Source organism: Hyposmocoma kahamanoa, unplaced genomic scaffold, assembly GCF_003589595.1.
Source record: "Hyposmocoma kahamanoa isolate Upper Pololo Valley unplaced genomic scaffold, ASM358959v1 262, whole genome shotgun sequence".
NCBI lineage: Eukaryota > Metazoa > Arthropoda > Insecta > Lepidoptera > Cosmopterigidae > Hyposmocoma > Hyposmocoma kahamanoa.
Window position 1 is genome coordinate 2,425,530 of NW_020653765.1, and position 24,816 is coordinate 2,450,345.

The window sequence follows — 24,816 nt, forward strand, 5'->3', positions numbered from 1 at the left end:
AAAAAATTCTAAGTAACATAATTTGTATCTTGTGTTTTTAGTTTCATTTTAAGTTTACATAACAATGAATTTTACATAGAACAGCACAATCATTATTATTAAAGTACACAAACGGCATAAATAATTTCTCAAAATAAACTCTTACAATACTCTTCAATGTTAAGTGATATATTTCAAAACAAAATCCGCAAGACGTGTATAAAAAACGTTAGGATAATACGCAAAGGTAATGAGAAGCATTCATAACATTTACCTTCTTTAAGGCCCTGACCAAGTCAGCGTAATCTCCAGATTCAAGTTTGGGGGAATTTTTCAGCAAATTGTCTAAAGAATCTAATGCCTCTTTCCTTTCTTGCCATTTCTTGGCTTCTAGTTTCTCGTAGAAGTCCTTAGGTAGTTTAGAAAGTATTTCCACGGGGTCAAGAAGATCGAAAGGATCCATGTCTCCGGAATCTCCAGAGCCAGCGTCTACATCATCGTCTTCTGGAGTACCTGAATGTAAGGAATTAAGATAATATAAGAATATAAAGTCTCATTTAATTTGAAGACAAATTATATTTACAAATGACAGCCCTAATATCGATTCCAGACGTCAAATGTTCGTGTTGTTCTTTGGAGTGTCATTTTAATGTTTTTGGAGCCACATTGCCTTTTTATTTTTAAAGGGCTAGAATACAAAAATATGGTTGTCATCGATGAAAAATTTTTACCAGGTTTTACAACATCAAATTTTCAACAATGACATCATATGGAAATGACGTTTAGTACATACACCAGTTCCAAAATTGCATAATCGATCTTGATCAATGAAACGTTTCTTTTAAGCTTTGGGCATTTAATAATGAAAATGCACGGTGGCACGAATTATGCGTCCGGGAATGTACACAAATAAGAATCTTAACCACTTTTGCTTGCTTGAGACACTATTAAAAGTCCCCTCGCACATCTCCTTTCAGACAATATCGGACAGAGTAATTGCGAATGTATTTATATTTAGTGTCGAGATAACTTGAGAGGTACATCTACACATTTCAACTTTTTTTAACCCTATTTTTAAAGAAGCTCTTTATACAGGGTTAAGAACAAATCAAGCTTGACATTTAAGTTTTAAATTCAACTCTATGATGACGTTTACAATAAGAACACAATGTCAATGTTGGAGATATAATACAGGGCAAAACAATACAAAGAAACCCCAGTTAAACCACTAATTTATCTTTCACACGATATTCAATGTTATTAGTACAATACTCATTATTTTACTAAAACATAAAATATAGCCACGTGGAATAAATAAATTTAAAAAAAAAAATTGCATACGAAAAAGCGCTTATTTTAATTGTACTGCCGGTAATAAGGAAGGTATGGCACGAGGCCAAGTGTTCGCGCACGCCACGCCGGCGGTGAATGCATTTCGCTAATAATACGATAAGTTTTATCACAGCGGCGGTGTTATTGACAGTCATAAATTGTTTGCTTATTGTTTTGGTACTTATTTAAAAAAAACAAATAACTATCACATACGAATTGTAGCATAAAACGTTTGTAGCAGTATTGGTTTGTATGAAATTGCACTTTGCATACACGGCTGTCGCATTGACGGGCAACTGCGATGCTACAGCAGTGCGTTGAGCTGTAATCGACTTCATAAAAGCAAATGCGATGCTCAGTCACCTCTTAACCGAAATAGAGAAGAGTTATGTATCTCATTCATAATATATTTATACCATTTAGTAAATTAAAACTAGGTAAATAACTCCCCCAACTAGTGTATTAATTATAAAAAAATCAAGCAATTGTACTCCATAATATTTACCACTAAATTAAGCCAGTTATTAAGCCGCATTAAATTTTAATATCCCTCAAAAAATACCACAGGCGAAAATCGTTCATTTGTTCTTTTTTCAGTTTTTGTTAAAAGAAATGGAAACTTGTCTTGTAGAAGATAACGTTTATGTTGCATTCCTCGTTCTAATGTAACGCAGTGTCGCGTCGACGGCCTGCAGCATTTGAGGCGACTCTTAGTTGTTGTGGAGATAAGTCGCTATTCTAAAAAGTCTCTAATGTGTACTGTATAGCAGGGGAAATGTACACGTTCTATGTCGTATAACGACGACATACATAGCCGTCGTCCTTGTGAGCGATCTCCGATTTTTTTATTATTTATAATTCTAAGTGACGGGACGAACAAGTCATGTGCTTATGGTAAGCGACACGCTTGTCCATAACAGTTGCAGTGCCACTCAGAGCTTTAAATCGCTAAGATCTGATGAGCACTGTAACTGCGCCCGACAACCTGAGGCTTACGTTGACAATGTGCCTGTAATTTCACCAGCACCCTTACCCTTCAAAACCGGAACACAGTAATACTGACATTACTGTTTAGCGGCAGAAACAAGTAAGGTTTTTTTTGCTTTGTTAATATTGATGGAAGTCTGAGAATACATACCATCTCCGGCGTCGGTTGCCGGTGTAACCCTAACACGACTTTGCTGTGAGCGCAAATACCGAGTTGGCTGGGCACCTCCTGAACCTCCAAATGCTTCGCGAAGTTCTTGCTGCATCACTGCTTGAAGGGAGGCAATGTGCGGCTCTATTGCCGGTCCAATCCACCTGTTGCAACAAGAGAAAATTGGTTATAAAGTAAGCTTACTATACCATAGTATAAGACAAACAGTGTGACTATAAACAAACGTAGCAGCGCGGCAGGTATGTGTGCCCGCCCGCCGCACGCCGCACGCCGCACGCACACATTCGTATAATCTCGCGTTGCATAGCGCGTCTCACGCGCCATTCGTTATAAAAGCGTTCGCTCAGTGTTTAAAAAATGACGTCCACTAGTAAGTTTATTATAGTTGTTTGAATAAGAGTGCCTCAAATTTAGAATTGTTCAGCATTTCATTTCTATTTCATAATTATACTCCCATAATCGAGACACCAAGCCGCGATGCTTGTATAAAAGTATCAATAAGTAAGTACTGCTGTTAACAAAGGTTATTTCAATATAGTACGAGAATACTGTGATAAACAACTTAATTTTTACAAATTATGTTTAAACCTGTGCAACCAAAATAATAATGTGACAACCCTACGCTGAGAGGGAAGTGTAGGTGTGTAGAATATTTTTTCTTTTTTCTCAAGCGGTTCATTTATTTGCAACGCTGCATTGGAAAAACAACTACAACACAAGTTTAACCTCCACACGATTGGCGGAGTAGCAAATTAATTTACTTCCATTTTAATTACCATGGACTTCTGCAAAGCAACGCCTGAACATATTAATTACAGCGTTTAAGTCGCGATAGTAGAAATTTGCTTAGCAAATTTTAGGTTTCCTTGCGACCGCTAAGTATTTTTTATAGAAATGCTTCTCGTGCCAGTATTGTTAAATTAATAAGTAGTGTACACAAACCTGTGCATCTCAATAACTAGCGCCTTCATTTCATCTCTCACTCCCTTATCCCTATCCGTGAGCAGTACTGGGATTTTCTTCACCATCGGTTTGATCGCGATGACTTTGTTGCCAAACTGCCTGAGAGCGGTGGTCAACGCGGCTGTACAAGCTGCCACTACTTTTGGGTTCTTTTGTTCCATGCCTTTTAGCAGCTCCTCTTCTACGATGTCGTGTTTTTCTATCTCGACGTACATCAGGGTTAACTGCAAAAAAAGATCAGTTTGATAAAGAAAGCCAAATAAAAGCATTGTGTACAGGGAATACATAAGTTATATGATGTTATTATTTGGAAAATACGGCACCGATATGAGTGACCATCAGGATGACACGAGATATGCTAATCAAACCTCCGTGAGTGATTGTGTTAGATGGTAAAACATTAGCAATTACATAGAGAAAATAACTGTCATAAACTTTTCCGCGGGCGCGTTAATGTATTTTTTTAACTTTCTAAAGAAGTTTCCTAAAAGAGTGAAAAAAAAAGTTTGGATAGCAAATAAACAGAAGGATCAAAGACGTAAATGATAAACAATAGTGAGAAAATAAAAGTGTACAGCCGACCTGACGTCAGCATGATTGGTCACTTTAATCCTTTCGATATAGTCATTATCGCCAAGGTAGCAAATATTTTATTATAGGTAGCAAATAGGTAGTAAATAAAGCGCATAGTTTGATTTGCATATCTCATTTGGTCCGGTCATCCTGACGGTCACAAATTTTCGCAAAATAAGATGTATAGAGAGTATATTTACTAAAACTTTTAAATTTGAAATTATTAAAACTTAAAGGCAATAAAACCGAATACCTATATGCATTTTTATTGAATTGATATTCAATTATTTTTATGTGCAATTGCTCCACCAGTTTGTTATAATTATTAATACCAAGATCGAATACTCAGAAAAAATTCCTTCGATCCGGCTGGATTCGAACCGACGTCTTCTGTCTTTACCTATATTCTTAGGAAAAGACCTATATTTTTAATTGCAATTGGAAAGCTTTTCTCTAAATACACTACCGTAGTGATTAATAGATGCATATTAAAAATATAGAACAAAATACAATTTCAGAGAGAGATTTTGTGTTATTTCATTGACCTTTAAAGTCTGTCTAATCGGATCTCTGGTGAAGTTTCCAAACTTATTTAATAAATGATGATCAATTACTAAGTAAATTTAACATACGTGTCCCAGTAAGATACCCTCGGAATAAAGTAACTCCTCTATCTACCGCTTCGAAACACAACAGTGTTCGGTTCAAATTCTCCCGTCTCCAGACTGTGCAAATTGGTATATGAATATAGTGACCGACTAGATATTCACAATGACTCACCTAACAAGATTCGCTCTATTATAATAACTCCCAATTAATTACAATTAAATATACATTTTTACCCCCGTAGTTACTTTTTTACTTAACAAATATTTCCTACAATTATGATGTTCTTGTTGTAATCCAATGTTTCATTGCATCTTTACTTGTATTTTTTTTAAATTTACTGTTGTTATTAACTTGATGTAGTTTCAAGTTGTCAATTGCATTGTCCATCATGTAAAAATTGCAAGTGGTATTTACCTGTAATTGTTTGATGCATTTTTTGCTAGCATAAGTTCCTATAATTGTAACAATGTACTCATGTGTTGGTAAATCTTAAATAAATCCCTTGCAAATATCTATGAAAGGATGCAAGATATTAACATTCGAGTCTACATATTTATGAGATAAGTTATTCAAACATATTTAATAACGACAACGACTCATCGTAGCTATTAGTAGACATGTCCCCTACCCACTTTTGGCCAGTAACATGTTTAACGGATGTACAAGTTAAAACCCGGTTATGTGAGACAGCAGTAATAAATTTCTACTTTTCACTAGGTTTTGTGACGCCATCAAACGATGGCGGGCTCGTCAGGTTGTATTTTTTAATATAAGAACGAACAATAACTTTTCAAGTATTTGAAAGTTATTGTAAAAAAATAACATTGACATGTACAAAAAATCCTTAGCATTTCTGTTTATCGTCAACTCACTACACGTCCCATTATTGGGCACGGGTCTCATCTAAGGAGAAGGTTTGGAACCGCTATATTCAACCATTTTTCTTCGGATCACATGTATGTTCGCTGTTATGCGGGCCGCAATATTTTTGGGAGATGGCCTTTTTTACGTCAGTCGGGGACCTGGTTTTACATTTACACCCGTATAATAAATAAAGCACAAACGTAAATATGTCAAAACGATTATTTAAAATTAACGTGATATTCGATACTGCGACTAATTATTTACTATTTTCCACAAGTAATTAATTAATTATTTTATTAATTTTATGCGGAGGGAGAGTGAGAAAATTAACTACATGAAAAAAATATTCAACACAGGCGTAGTTATTTTGCACGATTTAACCTTCACTGGGTTCACGGAGTAGCAAATTAATTTATATCTATTTTTATTTTACGCAAATCGGGTTTATAATACCTACATGCTCTCAATAATACGTCATTAAGGTGAGAATCAGTAAGCCGATTCTGTATACATTTTTTGTATATTTCATTTTGGAATACGATGATTCAGAAAGACACATTGATGCGAACAACGTGAGCAATAGGTAGGCACATTTGGTAAGTTCCAAATTCGGTGTACTCCATTTCCTTTAAAAATAGCTTCCATATTCATATTGTCATTAAATTTGATAAATTTATTTATTTAATTAAGTGTTTTATTGAATGTCAGGATGTTTCACCACGACCTGCGGACTCCCCCTCGGGTTTCAGGCACCTCGTCCTGCTGGACGAGGTGGCGAAGATCCTGGATTGAATCATCGCCTCCAGGATCAACGAACACCTGAGGAGACAGACCCCGATGTGTCGCAGCGGCAGTACGGGTTCAGGGCTGGACTCTCCACTCTGGACGCCCTGGAGTCGCTGCGACACATCGTGGAGGAGGGTAACGGCGAGGGGGAAGGCGTGGTGGCTGTGTCGTTGGACATAGCCAACGCCTTCGGCACTCTCCCCTTCGCCGTTATCAGGGAGGCGCTGAGGTACCATAATATCCCCAGGTACCTCAGCCGTCTGGTGGAGCACTACCTGGAGGACAGGGTGGTGCTCTACCAGACGAGGGAAGGGAGGCGCGCCGAGCGCCCAATGAGGTGCGGAGTACCCCAGGGGTCCGTATTAGGACCACTACTGTGGAACCTGGGGTACCCCAGGGGTCCGTATTAGGACCACTACTGTGGAACCTGGGGTACGATTGGGTGCTGAGGGGCGCGCTGCTCCCCCGGACGGCGGTCATCGCGTACGCCGATGACACGCCATGGTGGCCGTCCGGAGGACCACCTTCCAGGAGGCGGCCCGAAGAGCCTCAGTAACGGCGGACATGGTGGTCCGCCGAATACAACTGCTGGGGCAACTTATCTCAGGGTGACAGGCGCGGTGGCAGTGCTCCTAAGAGCAAAAAAAAAATTAAAAAAAAAAAGGAACCATTCTGTCATTAGGATAAAAGTCTGTTTCGAAACATAGTCAATGAACCCGGGCGGTTATCGCCATTGATTGGAGGCCGGGCATTCACACTTGCTACGTATCGAGCTAGAAATAATCTATAGTTACGGTTGAAGTAACTAATTTGTGACCCAGTTCTTGCCCTTCAATTATTTCGCTACGGAAATGTCACTGTGTGTTCTTTTCTAAAAGCCCAAATTTCTTGCACAAAAATTTGGAATAATGACGTAAAATAAAAAATATTATCAGCCCAGACAGTGAGGTCCGTACTTTGTTAGTAGTATTAGTATTAATATTAGTAACTTTTGTGACGGTGTGACCTCCTTACATCGTCATTCCACCTTTTTATCTCCTTTCTCCGGTTCCTGGCCACTCGTATTTAAATTTAAGTTTTGAATTGTTCTATAGCTCTTCTGCCTCGCATTCTGATTTTGTTTCGTTCCACTCTCACTCCCTGCTCGATCGCGACAGCGTACGGAGCTGGTTAAAATTCAATCGCGTCTAATTTTGATTCCTTTTATATCCACTACAGCCTTATCATGTACCTATGAATACGTATCTGTAATTCAGTATAACTCGGCCCTTTTAGGGGTAAGTGTCTAATTAATATCTTTTTCATCAAGTTAGGAAACGTAGTGTTTTATAATAATGTACCTGTTTTCTATGTATACCTTATATTGTTACAGCCTTACTTCTTGTTACCTTTCTTCTCTTTAACCGACTTTAAATAAATTTGTGAACCTGAAGTTTTCTGTTTTACTGCCGTGAACCTGGTCACGGCTTGTTAGGGTTACAACCGTTTCACTTTTGATTATTGAGATACATAATGCCCAAACGTAAAATATTATCATAACAAACGTAAACGAGTTTTATTGTTAAGTATCAAGCAGCTGACATTTTTCAAAGAAAAAAACCGCAAATGCGTTAGTTATGACGAGAGGGGCAGCATACTTTGGAAAATAAAATTAAAATCTTCAAAATGTCAATCTCGACATTCTTTAAAACACATAACCGAATCTAACTAAATTAATAAATTATAAACAAAATTTAAAAATTGTCGTAAGTAAAAGTTTAAATTAATTAAATTTACAAAAACAAATCAAAATTCCAATTAACGAATAAAATCATGATAATTATTATTCAGTAAAACAGAATTGAAATCAAAATCGATCTCAATTGTAAGACCGATGTTAAGAAGCATTTAAGAAGTAACATCTTGCTTCAGTCTTTTTGGATGAATATTACTTGAGAGCCCAATAACAAACTTCAATCAGCACTGAAGCTACGACTTAAGATCGTTAATAAGTCCTTAAGTGCCAGGTCTTGGTGACTTGAGGTGGTATCTGTCAATATACCAACGATTATATTCTATTAATAATGGATAGATTGAGTAGGGTTACCATGCGTCTGGATTCTTGATGTACGGCTTTTTGACCTACTGTCCGTATTTTATCAATATTTGTCATCTGTCCGGATTTTTCGGCTTATAAGGAAAAGTTTTGCTAACACATACGTATACAATTTACAATGTAGTTTTGCTACATACGCATAAAATTTACAATGCAAACACGCTAAAAATCAACTCCATCTTAAACATTTATTAAAATCAAGAAATTAAACGGAATAGCCAGCGGGCATGAGAGTGGTGCTCGCACTCCGCGTTTACAGTTAATGCGTGAAGTCGATCTCGGCTGTACGAAGACGGTTTCAAATGCGTGAAGTCGTTATCAACTTCATGCAGTCGAGGTCTCGGATAACGACTTCACGCATTTACTGCATGCAGTCAAAACCGACTTAATGCAGCAGAATTAGACTGCATGCAGTTAATGCGTGAAGTTGATTACGACTTCACGCATTAACTGCAAACATGCAGTCAATCTGTTAGCAAGCATTCACAAATGTACGTAACATAGAAATTAAAGCTACAAGTATATCCCACGGCGATTCGAACCATCGACTTCTCGATTGAAAAGTCAGTTTTTCTAATGTTTTCTCCCACACCGCTCATATAAATGAAAAAACATTAATTCCATTTAAAAAAATCACAGTACACACGCATTATATAATTACAATACATAATACTTTGCAATTACAACACAACACTTAAAACAAATGAAAACACAACGCCTCATTACAAGTTAACAAATAATACGAATAAATAACTTAAGTAAATAAATATTTAACGAATAAATAATGAGCATAACAGAGTGCGCTGTGCTGTTACGGAATCCATCATCTACTCAGCTCTAAGTAACCTGACATATATATTATAGACGTTTTTATCCTTACAGAAGCTCTTTCGGGTTAGATTGATGTTTCCACAGAGCTAAATTTGTAATCGAAGTTTCTAACGCCACAATTCAAATAAATACCAGTTCGTAAAAGACGTGAATAACCGAACAGAAAACGATTTGTTAACGTCATATTTCATACGAGACCTAGTTCTGATGCTAGGCAAATAAACTGGTTTCATCCACACGCGATCTCAGCAGGCAGTGGTTAACTTATTATTCGCAATAAAAAATAAAATTTCCTTACACATTATATACAGGGTAAAACACCAATAACTTCGCAGGACTACATTACTAACATCATAAAACAAGTTTCGCATGAATTTACCAAAAATAATCTTTTAAGTTTTTGTCGTACTATCTGACACTTTTTAGAGTAAATTTCAAGTTAGTATTCTCTACATAATTTCGGTGGCAATTCTTTATTCTTCGAGTCAATTATCGTCAAATATTAAATAACATTTCAGGGTATTACATGCATGATAATATTCAAGAATACTTAAATAATGAAAATTGCCACCAAAATTAGTTAGATAACACTAACCTGAAATTGATCCATTTGGTAGTAAGATAATAAGTTGAAACGTGCACGCGTCGCCCTCCCTGACGATCCCCTGCATTTGCATCGGAATGGTTTTAAGCCAGCTCGTTTTTTTATTACCGTACCGCACTGTTTCGAGCGATCCATTCAAATATATTTATTTTTGTACAAAAATAAAGTCTGATGAATTATTAAAAGTTATGGAACTATAAGCAGTCGTTTATAATGTTAGTAATATAGTTCTGCGAGGTTGTCATTACTATTTTACAAATAGCCTTGTATACTAAGCGCAATTTCGATTCCTTATCGAATCGCAATAGTCCTTTTTATGTTTCTTCTTCTTCTTCTTTCACAGTTCTATATAATTTTTAAACTTAACATGGTGACCGTTGACCTCAATTACTTCAGATCACAGGTGAAACTCAAAATTAAATTTGGGCTTCGTTAAAACATATTGTGGTTGAGGAACGACCGAATAATTCCTTATGCAATTTAAGTGAATGCCAAGAAAGTTTCGCTCGCTGTACTTTAAAAATGAACAGCTTTGGTATTTTTGAAAAGTGAGCATCGTAAAAAGCAACTAAGAGAAATCCAAGAAAGTCGCAGAAAACTGCTAAACAGACCGCAATGCGGTCCATAATTTATTTTTCTCCAACATGCTCGGAAATGTTTGCATTACTTTCAAAAAACGAATACGGGAAGTTAGTCATTTAGGAACCGTGAGACTTCTTCCCGGCCAAGGCCAGCATAGCAAGTATAAAATTCCATTACTGTCCACTTTTCTAAACTTTTAAATCTAGATGAACTATGAAAACAGGCAAAGGAAAAACTCATACAGCGAACTGTCCGGTGTTAGTAATAGCGAGAATTAAAAATACCTATGTATAAATACCTAAGTAAGCGTACTTAAAAAAAAAGAAAAAGGCGGTAAAATAAACTAAAGTGCTTTGGTATTCTTTTTTTATTGTTTTTCAACTTTTTTGTATTGTTGTCGTTAAAATGAGTGAGACTAGCGGTAACGAAAATACAGAAATGGATTGTATATACTCCTCCTAATTCAAAACGAGGCAATATTAGCGATGGAAAACTTGTTGCCGGCTATGAGCAAAGTAAGATACGCGAAAACATAAGAAACTTTCATGCAATGGAGAAGCAAAAAAAATGCTAATTCGTTTTCAAAGACGGTGTTTGTAGCTTATTTTAGCGAACTTGCTCAAACTCAAATGCCATCAACGTTATGGGCCACGTATTCCATACTCAAATGTAGGTACAGTCCAACTTCAACACAGAGTCATCATTGGAATACAGTAACTTGAAGTCCCTACTGAAGCGCCAATCTGCTGGTTACAAAACTAAAAAATCAAAAATATTTACTGCAGAAAACTTATTGAAATTATTAAACGAAGCTCCAGGTGACAATTTCTTAGGAGATTCGCTCTGGGCCTTTTGGAGGGAAAAGTGTCGTTTTTATTTTGACTTTCAATTATTTTGTGAAATCTAGTTTAAAGTGGAATAGGAACTATCCTATAATCCTATATATCCTATAATCATACTCAAGTCCTTGCTATTAGGGTCGTATTTCAAATGCTTGAAATCATACTCAAGTCCTGACTTGAGCAATTGAGTAGAGTTCTGGAATATGACCCTAAGCAAGATTTGATCGTATATATACCGTAATGTGTAACGTTGAAAGATATTAGTTTCGATACAGTAAAATAAACCTTTGTTTGTTTCAGGTTGCTGTAATTCTGGGGATAAACGGTGCATGCAGGAGCGTAGAGATCACGAATATCAACACAAAGAAAATCACAATACATTTATATAATATTATACTTTTAATATTAATTAATTTTGTTTTCTTACTTTTTTTATTATATATTATTTCCTCGCATTGTTTGAGAAAAGCACTATACACGCCTCGGTCGGAACGGGGATTGCTTGACTCGTAGTAACTCCCTCGTCCAGCAATCCCTTACTTCCCGGGCCTCTGCAGTAATGTACACACGCCAGCGCACATCAAGCTACACATTGACGTATATTGTTCCGTTGCAATGGAGGCGATTTTCGAACAAAAATTTGTAGTCTGATGTGCCGTTGTTCGTACTACAACCTTCCAAACGTAAATATGGCAAAGGATTTTTTTTATGATACTAAGCAACGGGACGGACAAGTCGTAACGGAACGCAGTAATGCTCACATTACCGCTTGGCGGCAGAAATAAGTAAAGTGGCAGTACTTCCCTAGACGAAATCTTTCACAAGGAGCTCTACTGCTACTAAAACTGACTCGGTATAAGGTGCTGGTAAGGGGTGATCGATCAGGTTTTTGTTCAATTTATGATTGTCTATTTGGGAGTCCATGGCACCCGCGACACGGATTCCCTAGTGCGGGGCCGTGGTGAGTGTGTGTTATTATTATTTTTTCGAGCTAGTCTTGTTTGTGGTTAAAAGATGATCCTTTTATAGTTAAAAACATCATTAGTACTAGTCTTCTTATTTGGAAGATACTGGTACTCAGAAAAAGGTCGAAAGTTGTATGTAACTATATGTTTTGGTAAGTTATGTATGTGCCGTAAAGTATACTTATATAGCTTGTTTTACATTGTTTTACCTGTAAGGCAAGCTCCTTGGTCTTAGTTCTGGCAGCGGCGATGCACTTGGTGACGATGCCAGCCATCACCTCGCCGACCGTCTTGCCGGCATGACCGCAGTTCTCCACGAACACCAACGCCGCTTCCATACCTACATTAACAATGTTCATTGAATTTACATATTTCCTTGACATATGCAGTGTGATATTTTAAACCGAAGTATGAGGAAAACCGAAATCATATGAGATACAGGGAAACTATCTTAAGAACCATGAAGTAGAATTTTTTTGAAAAAAAAAATGTATGCATTTGTCTTCCTAATATTTGACCAGGCACAAATAAACTTTACTTATTATTTTGTTCCTATCAACTTCGCGTGTGTTCGTTCGCACTACTGCGTGTTGACATTCTTCGTTCCGGTTTTAAATGGTAAGGGTGATGGTGAAATTACAGGTACATGGGACTTGTCAACTTATGTCTCAGGGTGACGGGCGCAGTGGCAGTGACCCAAGTTCTTTGCGATTAAACGCTCTGAGTGGCACTGCAACTGTTATGGATAAGTGTGTCGCTTATCACCTATCCATATTACTAAACCTATATGTACATGCCACTGCTGAACATGAGTCTCTTCAAAAAGGATCGTATATAGTCTTTTAATATTAAATTAGGAGTTCGTTTTACTAACAACATTAGTGAAGTAATGTTCTAGATAGTAATTTTTTTTGTTTTCAAGTTAGTAAATTTTTTGTTTTTTTTTTACCATATAAATGTCGACAAGACGGTATCATCAATTTATTATTGTAGACATTTCGCGTCTTTACACAACCGTAGGTAGATTGTAAATTTTCATCAGAAGTGATCGACTAGTAACAAGTATTTAATTTTTTTTATGTACGAGACGTATCTTACAGTTTTTTTTAATCAGCGAGAGGTATTGATAAATGTAGGTAACTTATAAATTAATGTCAAAAGTACATAATACAATAATACAAGTACATAATAAAAAACTAGTACGTAATAAAAAAGTACAAAAAGCACAGGAATACGAATCGTCGACCAAAATTGAGAAGCAACCGCTTCCCATTAGCCCACCACAGCTCTTTTACTTGAAAGAGTGGTAACACACGGCGGCTTTTAGCAGCGACGCAAACGTGCGTTCGTGAAACTTGGGTCTTCTGTTTACGTAGCTGAATTATATTGCAACAAACCATAACACAGTTATCTTTTAAACGGTACCTCACGACTTGAGCAGCGAGTTACAGAAACCTTTCTATTTAATGTGATTTTAGTAGTATGCTATCGCTGCTTTTCAAGAATAATGGCTCATATCAAAACAGTTAGATTTTTAGCTTGTTCAGAAGGTGTTTTAAGAGACGAGTTTTAAAACACAGCTGTGCCACATTACATTACTTCTCAAAATCCTCACTTTTTTTATTTGAAAATCAGTGCTGGGAACACGTTGCGAGAGAGCTGGTGACCCTTTTGTTACAGCAGCTGGCACCAAAAAGAGTATCTTTATGCTTCGTGATCTTGTTTACATAATAATTTGTGTTTTAATTTTATTTTTTTGTTTTGTTATATTTTTCGTCCGTTTTATTTCATTTTCCTTTGTGATGTCAGTCAGTTACTCATATAAAAGGAACAACGTATGCTAACAAAAATGACGCTTGTTTTATTTCAGCATATTGCTTGTCCGATGACAAATTACACTGCAATTCACGAGATGTACAGCAGGCAGCTAAGCAACTAATGTGGTCTCAATTCATATAGTTTCACTGTGAATAATTGGTTCAATTTCTTAATTTACTTTAGTAGAGTCGCCTGCAATTAAATGTAGACAAAAGAAGTGAAATTTAAATTCGATTTATTCGAAGGATGATATTCCACGTTGATAAATATTTATAAGGTAAAAACAACAATACAAATCGACGATGAAACGACGACGACGAAACTAGACGACTGCACCGCCAATTTAAACATATACTTTAAGTTAGAAGCAATGGCATGCCCTACCACCTTTCAAGCAGAAGCTGTGGTTCTTACCTCCGAGTTTCTCTTCAACCCTGACATTGGCAAAATCGTCGCGCAAAACGACGGAGCCATAGACACAAAAGTTGAAGTTGAATTTATATGCCCACCATGAGCATTTTGGTAAGGGAAAACATCGTGATGAAACCTGCACATCGAAGAAGGTTCACAACCCTCGGAAATCGTGTCAAGTCCTCAACCCGCATTGGGCCAGTGTGGCGGTTTATGGCCTAAACCCTCGCCTGATATTAGGCCCTTGCCCAGCATTGACAAGTATAAATAGGTCGATGATGGTATAAGTAGAATCCACCTTCACACTAGTCGCTCTTTCTGAAAAGCTTGTAACAGTCCTAAATCCCAGCATTGATTTATTATCAAAAATACCAAAGCCATCAATTGAATTATTTCTACTAATCTGATGAAACACGCGACATCTGACCGTGCGCACAGCGTGTCTGCTGTCTACCCACGTGGTTTATTACATTAGCTTTCACTGTCGCCTACACGTGACACGGTCATGCGAGAGTAGATGATATCGTTAAATTGATCTTATCACTAAAAAGTTCAATGATACTCGGCATGACTTTGATGTTCAATAACTCTTTGTGAGTAGAGCTCTTTGTTCTTTATGGGTCTTTATGGGTGGGTATGTATCACCGCCGTGCTTATTTCTAACGTAAAGATACGCTGTTGTGTTCTGAATTGAAAGACAGGGAAAGCCAGTGCAATCAACAAGTACAGTTGATTTATGGCATGACCGGAAACCCCTTTGGGATATTAATGATTACTTCCCTTTACATCAGGTGGGCCATTTTGTACCAGTTTCTTTTATTTATGCAAATGAAAAAGAATACAAATTAATAAACACTTAAAAGTTTTAGACATTTCTTCCAAAATATTTTACTTAAATTTAGAATAGAATTTATTTCACACAAAAGAAATATTAAAAAGAAATATATTCCTTAAAAATATATTTCAACATTTTGTTAGTCTTATTTGACAATAAGAAATTCAAAATATTTTTATTTCACAGGTAACGAAATTACATTTTTTCATATGTAGAAAAAAACATCTACTCGTTCGTAACGCAGATAGTAAGAAATTCAAGGATTATACTTTGTAAATTAAAATAAGTTTACAGAATTAAGAATACTAAATTCTGTAAACTTATCTCTCAGCGAAAGTCTTACGTCGTTTGTTAAATGCCTGAACAACGGACTATTACTGAACAAAGGAACTGTTAACTTTATACATTTCGGAACCCATTAGTGTTTCAATTTCTGAAGTAAGGTGAATTGTTAGAAACAAAAACATACTGGAGTTCATTGAAGTGCCAACCTAGCCCCGTGTTTGTGAGATTGGCTGCTACAAGTCAGGTGATTGTATGGCTTTTCACGTGTGACTTTGAAGCCTTAATGAAGACTAATGGAATTAAATCTGTAAAGACATCGTTGTATCATCCACTAAACAAATACACCAAATAATGGTTGGTAATCTGATTAGAAAAGAAGTTCTGAAGCGCGAAAAGGTGTGACTGCATATGCCTATATTCAAGTATTTAGACAGATAGATAGGTAAAACGTTTATTTGGATTTCAAAATTGTAAAAAAAAGAAAGCAAACAAATGTGTCTGCTTTCGTTAAAGCCCCCTTACCATGCTTCCCTGTTTTTTTTAATTTTTTTTTTTACTATACCAAGTGACAGGACGAACAAGGTGTGTAGTAGTATTTGCAGTGCCACTCGGAGCTTTAAATTGCAAAGATCTGAAGGACACTGCCACTGCGCACAGGCGCAATTTATATCGCAGGGTGACAGCACCCTGAGATATAAATTGACAAGTCCCAAGGGACTGTAATTTGACTAGCACCCTTGCCCTTCAAAACCGCAACTCGGTAATGCTCACATTACCGTTTGGCGGCAGAAATACGTAAGGTTGGCAGTACTTCCCTGAACGAACACTTTCACAAGGAGCTCTACTGCTAAACTAAGACATACAAATCTAACAAAAATTTTATGACAAAAATAGAAAACGGTATGTTGAGGTGGTTTGAGCACATGGAGCAGATGAATGAAGTAGATTAAGAAAGAAATATATAGAGCTAACGTGGAAAGCATCACTGGTGGGCCAAAAAGTATATTCTCGGATCAAATTCAGAGTGTCCTTAAAAAGGTTGAAGTACGTAGTGAGCAAAATAAGACGGTCTGTATAAAAAGATTAAAGAAGGATCGCGCTAAGTGACGATTAATAGTCTCTGCCTACCCCAAAGGTAATCCAAGAGCGTGAGTAGTACATACCAGTGTTGAGCAAAATTTAATTGTTCAGGCAATTAAAGATTAACAATTAATTAATTGTCAATTGCGAAACGGCAATTAATAATTAATTAATTGTTAATTGCGGTTCTCGCAACTAACAATTAATCAATCGTTAATCGCGCATATCTGCAATTAACAATTCATCAATTTTCAATCTTTAAAATTTTTTTGATTAACAATTAAAACTGACAATTACGATAAACTTATAGGGCATACGGGATGAGTGAGTGGGTGAGTGACCCACCCACACACCCACCCCCTGACACACCCCAAACCCACCACCACAACACCACCCAAATCAATATTAATTGCAACTAAAATTAATTGCGACATTGCAATTAATTTTAATTGCAATAGATTTCAATTGAATTGATTTTTTAGCCTGATTGAATTTCTGATTGAAATTTAATTGATTAACGCCCAACACTGGCATAGTCTGTTCCAATCTATTTTGAACAAAAAGTAAACAAACCTGTTTGGTTAAAATTCTAAAGCAATCACTCAATAAGTCAAATAAGTAACTCTTTCACGTATATTTCGAAGATTTCGATTTGATATATCATTTACTTTTTCCAACAATATTCATTTAAATAGCATCGTAAAATCGTATTTGAAAAATGGTAGTTTAGAAGTAAGGTTATTATTCATCTATACTTCTATGACTTGCCTATGGTTGCATAGTGATGTTCGAAAAAAAAACATTCGGTTCAATCAATGAAAGTTTAGTAATCGATTATTAAATCGAACATTTCAATCGCAATCAAACGAGTATCTAAGTCTAAGGATTTGAAGGAAGATTTAAATTGAAATTTTAAATACGCTTATATAGGTCATGTAAGGAAAACCGCTAGTATGACTCAATTGAAAAAATCGATTCATTCAATTAATTAATCGATTTGTACTTGGCGTTACAATTGGCCATCACTAAACCGTCTATGGTCGGGTCAGTGACTTGTTTGTTTACTTTTTGTTTAAAATGGATTGAAACGAAGTATACATACAAATCTCACACTTCCAATAAAACCAAATAGATCTATCACTTTTGTTGCTAGAGTAACACATATATTATTTCTTAAAAGAAACAAAACGTTCCTTTGATTTCAAAGGAAGTCTCATGTCTCACATTACAAAACAAACTATTTTTAAACTTTTAATATCTTCATCCTACAATGACTTTAGGAAGTCATCTATCATGAAGACAATTCAATTGTTATACTATATTATAATTAAGTACTTAGATATGCCTTGTGACCTAATTTTGTTGGGTATCGAGTAGGACATTTTTATTGCATTAATTATATATAATGTGATCTCTTTTTGTAAATGATCCTAATTAGTACATAGAATTGTTATTGCGTCAAAATAGCATTGTGTTTGAATATTTTCGAACATGGAATGGGGAACTAGTTCAAGCTGCTCAAAAGGAAAGAAACCTTGAAATAAACTTAGTTATGAAATTATTAGTAAATAATCCGTATTTGACGACCTCTGCGGTCGAATTGCTTGCACATCGGTTTTTATGTTGTGGCTATTTCTGAGGTGCCTGGTTCGTTCCCCGGCCGGGTCAATATAGAAAACTAACTTATCTATATTGTCTCGTGTGTGGGTGTTTGTGGTACCATCGTAGTTACCGACTTCCATAACACAAGCACTTCAGTTACCTACTTTGCTAGGTATGTGATGTTATCTAAAATTTATTTAGTTTTTATATAAAGTTGCATGCTTTTGTCACAAAGAATGGTGGTAACCTAGTATACTGCCGCCGTTAGTAAAAGCGCGCTTGTGACAAAAACTCAAAACCGAGAAAAAATGTTTAAAGAAATGTAGTTAAAAAATGTCTACTTTTCTCTGGACTTTATACTTCATCCACTTAGGAAAAAATTAAAATATGTATAAGCATGTGACGAGCGTCCTTTAAACTAACTGTGGCAGTATAGAGATTGACGATGACTGTACGAATCCGTGTTGCACTATGTCTTACTTTCTGTGTTACACACAATTATTGTGAAGTAGCAATACCGCTGGCTAACGGTGTAAGAAACCATCGTGATCGGTGACTTCACGCATATCCCTTGATTGTATGTAATCAATCAAGGGATATGTGTGAAGTTACCAGTGTAAACCTTGTCATTAGAGGCGACTCGTGCGCAGCAGTAGGGTGTATAATGGACTGAAGAAATTCATGACGTATTATGTTGAATGTAGATTATATGAATGTGCTAGTATTTCGTAGTAACACCTGATATTTTGATTCATAAAAAATCCTAAGTAAAATGAGTCATTTTGGAATTCTGTGCTATATATAGTTTATATATACCTGCATGTTACTTATGAGTATAATTATCTTTGTTATGTATGAAGTTAATTGAAACAAATACAAAAAAGTGTCATTGTTCGTAGAGTGAATGACACTATTCACTCTACGAACAGTGACACTTTTCCCTCTGCAATCAAGGGCCCCATGTCTGGTAATTTTAAATCATCTCAGTTATGTGCCGATAGTGTCAATGGCAGGATTTTGTATGTTTGGTATTCTGCTAAAAGTTCTTAAATTTAGGAAATGAAACTGTTTTTCCGGATTTAAATAGCGTATATTTGTTTTTTCAAACATACCGACGTTTCCTGCCCTTTTACAGGTCCCATGGTCACGGTTGACTAGTCAATCGAGCTTGTATACAACTGCCATTGCAATTCTTTTCTACTCTTCAATGGGGAATCGATGGTACGCCGATGGTGTAGTTGCACTAATGTTATATATATTTGCAGACTAAGGGTCAACACACAAAACTGTGATGCGACGTCGCATCGTAGAAATCTATGAGCTCGCATGACACACCGCAAGAATTTGCGAAATACTCCGCATCGCGCATTCCGGCGATGTTAATCTTCTTTGTGTTTTTTCCTATACTTTCTTATCAATAACAGCAGTGCAACACTCTTTTTATGATCCATGTCGCTACCTAGTTTAAACTATACGTTGAGTACCGTTGACGATCGTCGAAGGAATTGTTACCCGAGCCGTGGCAGTGAGATGCCTTGCCGCACGAAATCGCGTCGCATTTTTCTGCGTTGCGAATTCGCATCGCGTCGATTCGCAGTTTCGTGTTTCGACCATAAATTGTTGATTAAGGGAGATAAAAATTTACATATTGCATAATCATTTCTATGTTAGTTTTAGTAAGGCAACATCAATCATTACAGGTTGAATGAATGCCTTCACTGCCCTTCCACTGACACTCTGTTGAGACTCAACTGCCATTGTAACTAGATTTTAGTAGAATAGGGAATATTATTATAATTCCAATAAATTATAAGTGGTTTCAAAAAAATTTGCAGAATTGGGCCCCAGATATTAATGTATTTTATTTTGTTCTATATTTTTGTAGTGAGATAAACGTAGTGAAAATATAACAATTAAGTTTTTTACCATCTTATTCTTAATAATTCCAGTATTTCAGAGGGAGTTTATTATCTACCCTATGTGTATTACTTGAACTTAACTAAATCTCCAAATACGAACTCCTGTAATCAATTATATCTAAAACACTTTTGCAACTGTCAATATACCAGGTATTTTATAAATGCAGACTTTATTTTATAGAACTTTCAAGTAATAAACAAACAAATTTGAGTAAAAAAAATTCTGTGTATATGTGTATAGAATAGATACAGAAAAAACATAAATATAGATTTATTTTACTTCAGACACGACATAGGCCAATTCAGAAACTGGAAATTAGTTCAGTTTAATTGAGAATGTTTGTTTCTCTATGCAAAAAAGGGAAAGAAATTAATAAAATTCTTATGGAAATGTAATAAATAATTACCCCTCTCCTGGGCTACAGCATTACTGTCCGTGACAAATTTCTTGATCAACCCCAAGTATTTGTTCCATTCTGGAGATTTCTCATCGTCAATCTGATTGAAGAGTTTAATGGCTTCTTCATAGCCTAAAACCCGAGCCTTCCATAGCTTGTGGACACATTTCTCCTCCGTCGGCAACTTCTTATACTCATTCTCATCCTCCATCTTGTCAGTTCAGACTGTCATATACTGGGTTTTTTTACAATGTAGAAGACTGTTGACAAAAGAATATGTCACCATTATTTAAAGTCTTACCTAACCCTACCTAGTAGCAAACACATGCATTATACCATATAGATAATTAATAGTTCACGGATTCAATTTCAATTAGGACACATAAGTCACTGTGTCTCATTTACTTCTATGTAATGTAATAGGTAATAAAACAGTTACCTAGCATCAAACTAGAGTAATTCTGTATGAAGACTAGCATTATGAAAGTATGTCTTAAGGTATTACCAGAAATCAATAATAATTGTTTGTTTCTTAAATTGCTTGTACTGGAAAACAAAACCAGAACCTCAACAACTAGCATACAGAGTGCTAACTGCTGGTTCACTGGCAATCTTATATGCAATATAGCAACACATGGTGCACCTATCAAGCGTTGTAGAGACGCGCGATGTTCCTAATGATTTTGAGCAATTTTTATAATTTTTTTAATAAATTTAAAAATAATTAAAAACCATGGATTACACTACACGGCTGTGTGTTAAGAAACAACGTGCCACACTAGGACACTACAGAACCAACATCGTGTTGAAATTTGACTATGAAATGCCGTAAGGGTTGCCAGATGGCCACGATATCCAGAAAAGTCACAGTGATTTGCGTGTGGTCATTACACCTTACTCCTCTGAAATTTCCAAATACTATTGTTTTCCTCACAAGATTAAGGGTCATATTCTAGAAGTCTACTCAATGCTCAAGTCAGGATTTGAGTATGGTTTAAAGCACTCGAAATCATACTCAAGTCCCTGCCATTATGGTCGTATTTCCAGTGCTTGTGTTTCAATTGCAATCCTGACTTGAGCATTGAGTAGAGTTCTAGAATACGACCCTAAGACTCCACAGCAAACAAGGCCAAATCAAGCATGACATGTTTAATGTAATATGTAATATAATGTGTAATAGTGTATAGTATGTATGTCAGGTAATATAGCTTTTACCTAAAATACAATTTTTTTTGACATTTTTTTTTTAACTAGCAATTGTAATGTACAGTCAAGAGGACGTCAACCTTGACACTTTGTACTTTGGACCCTTCTTATCGTAAGCGGCATAGAGTTTGATTTCAATCTTAAGTGTCAAGCTTGACATGCTCTTGACCACTTTTCTATAATCTGTCTAATAATAATTGGAGTCAGAGCTTGGACTCCTTTGTAACTCCAGATTGTTAAGGAAATAGTAAACCTACATCTGACAACACTGGTTGCAGTAGACAAATTAATTCACAATTAGAGTAATCCAATTTATAAAGTGGTTAGAAACTCCAAGCCCAAGGTACTCTAAAATCTGCACCAACAGAGGTCCAACTTGCACTACAAGGTACTTACAAATACTGCAAATAATGTTCCTCATAAATCATTATTTCTATTGAAAAATGATGGTCAATGTCACCTCGCTTATGCACATTGGACAATCTTTACAACACATTTATTTCAGTTTTAAATTTAAATATAATAAAAGAATAATATAATAAATACATCAGGCTAATTGAAATTGTAAAAGATTAATACAAGAATTTGGTACAAATTTATTTTACAGTTTTATTTTTTTTACGAATAAGGAATCTGGGTGGCCATGAACATAAACACTGCACATTATTTCATGCATGACCTTTGAATACAGTATGCAGTTTCCCTTACAAGGTCAGAAGTACATATCGACACCGATATTTTTATTTATTTTTTTATAGTGTCCAAAACCTAATTTAAAAACATTTAATTATAATATTAATTATAATGACGGTAGTGCAAATTATGGTGTATTTTGAAGGTATGTATAACAACTACTTACAGAAATATATTGTAATACTGTGTTACAATTCGTAGTTTATAGTCAGTACTTTCTTCGGCGCGTAGGAGTAAAGTAGAATACGTTACAAGGCAACAAAACATGAGTAAAACTACGTCAATAAATCGAGTGATTCAACGGTGCATTAATTCGATATAGCGAAAAGGCCATCTACAATATTCCGGAACTAATAGTTAATTGCGTGCCGGTTCATTTATAGGCGTGCCCATTATAAGCTGAGACGAGAAACTAGTCCACATCTTCACGAAACGCCCGACATCGGTTACTTTCCAAACAAAACGAAGTCAAATGTCACGATACTTACCGTTAAACAACAGTCCTCTTTAGTGTCTGAGACCGAAAACAACCAAAACTAAATCTCAGCAGTATCAACTTTTCAAGTCACATTATCCAACATTAAGAAATTATCCTAACCGACAAAAGAAATGCCTATTTCTTTTCCGTCGTCGTTTTTTTGAGTTTGCAAATGAAAATGGACGGAACTAAGTTGCCATATTTTCTTTCAATTCTCCCTAAATATGTCATGTTTAAAAACCGTTAGAATTTAAATATTTACAGTTTTGTTTGTAAATCTTCCGTTATTATATATTATAAGGTGTCCTTCATCAAATTGTGTTACAGATTAAACACAATCTATTAGGTATCGAAATATATTTCTTTTTGGCACAAACTTGCATATAGATAAATTGGTTTGCATTGGAACTGGTGGTAAAAAGAAAAATATATAGCTATATTCATAAATTCAATTAATTTATATCGAAATCTAGTGCCAATAAATATGAGGTTACGTCTATTTACTTTCAGTATATATAAGGATGAATACACGTGACGTTCGGTATTGTGAATCAGACCCTTATTGCTTCTTTAAACAGAACTATTTCAAACTTTATAGTGGAATTCCGTGGTCTATGCTCCATCAGTTTAGTATTTGGAAATTAAACTAAAACTCGAAACTTTTTGAGTCCAATTATGTTCTCAGTTACCTTACTTTGTGTATTAATGTGAAAATGTGGCAACATTAAACAAAATTGACATCTATGGCTTGAAATAGACAATTAACAACTTATGAAATGTACCCCATTTATCGGTAAACCATTGTTGGCCTTTTTTTAACATACTCTAAAATCGAATTTTTATAGTAGTTGTTCATAGTAGTGTTTTATATTCGATTTTCAATGAAATTGAAGTCTTACCACAATAGTTCACACCAATGTGTATTATGATGTAGAGAAAAATTCTTTGACATGCATAATACTAGGACAATTTAATTTCTACTTGCACTAGCTTTAACACGTTCCCTGTGCATGCATCACATGTGATGCATTTCAAGTTACAAACAATACGTGAGTGCATCACATAAGATGCACGACCCCTTTGAAATGTATGGATTTATTTTTAAATTTGCACGTGTCAGCCAGATCGTTTTTATTTACTTGCACGTATGAGTCACGTAAAAAGAGACTATACTCACGTGATACCGGATGACTTTTTAACCAATGTTGCTAGATTATCACAGTCAAAAAAAAACACAAAAAATAATAGACATTTTTAAAATTTCAAGTTATATTTGTATAGGATTTACGTATACGGCACATGATAATACTCTAATTCTCTAATTTGTCCATAAGATGATCTTCACCATTTATTCTAGAATTTTCCATATTTCTTCCGGCGCAGACAGCGAAACCGGTTCACCTCGTGGTTTTGAGCGTTTCATGATAAACGTTGACTTTGTGACACTTTGTATAATTTTTAACAATTTATAATAAACTTTCACTATTATTTATTAAATTCTATTTTTATTATAAAAAGATTAATTATAGAAAATACAAATTATAAAACTAAAATAATAAACCGAATAAAATTAAGGAACTGCCAATTGCGTGCATCATATATGTGGCATCAAGTAAAGAACTCATACGTGCGTGCATCACATGTGTAGCGCTTGGGAAAAATGTGAAAATGGGATGGGGAATTCCAAAAATGATTTATTGTATGTGAGAGGTCTATTTCTGATTTCGAGCTGTACAGGGAACATACACATACAACATACTTAACGTATGTGTTAAACCAATGCTTATATTGATGAGAAACTGTTAACACAAAGAATTAAGTATTAAGTAGTATATGATTTTATTCTGATAACAGTTTAACTGTGTGTGTGTGTGTGTGTGTGTGTGTGTGTGTGTGTGTGTGTGTGT

The 24,816-nt window shown here is 35.6% G+C and overlaps 1 protein-coding gene across 1 annotated transcript in view; it reads right to left on the reverse strand.

Annotated features, from left to right (window-relative positions):
- LOC113228891 (protein mini spindles) overlaps positions 1-23,005 on the reverse strand; it is a 52,471-nt gene extending 29,466 nt beyond the window's left edge. Inside the window, exons 1-6 of the mRNA XM_026462322.1 lie at positions 22,920-23,005; positions 20,542-20,792; positions 12,394-12,524; positions 3,413-3,657; positions 2,450-2,613; positions 254-492 (exon numbers count right to left, since the gene is read on the reverse strand). Coding sequence (XP_026318107.1) covers positions 254-492; positions 2,450-2,613; positions 3,413-3,657; positions 12,394-12,524; positions 20,542-20,743 — 981 coding nt within the window. The 5' untranslated portion in view covers positions 20,744-20,792; positions 22,920-23,005. The remainder of the gene's footprint in view (positions 1-253; positions 493-2,449; positions 2,614-3,412; positions 3,658-12,393; positions 12,525-20,541; positions 20,793-22,919) is intronic.
- Between the last annotated feature and the right edge of the window lie 1,811 nt (positions 23,006-24,816).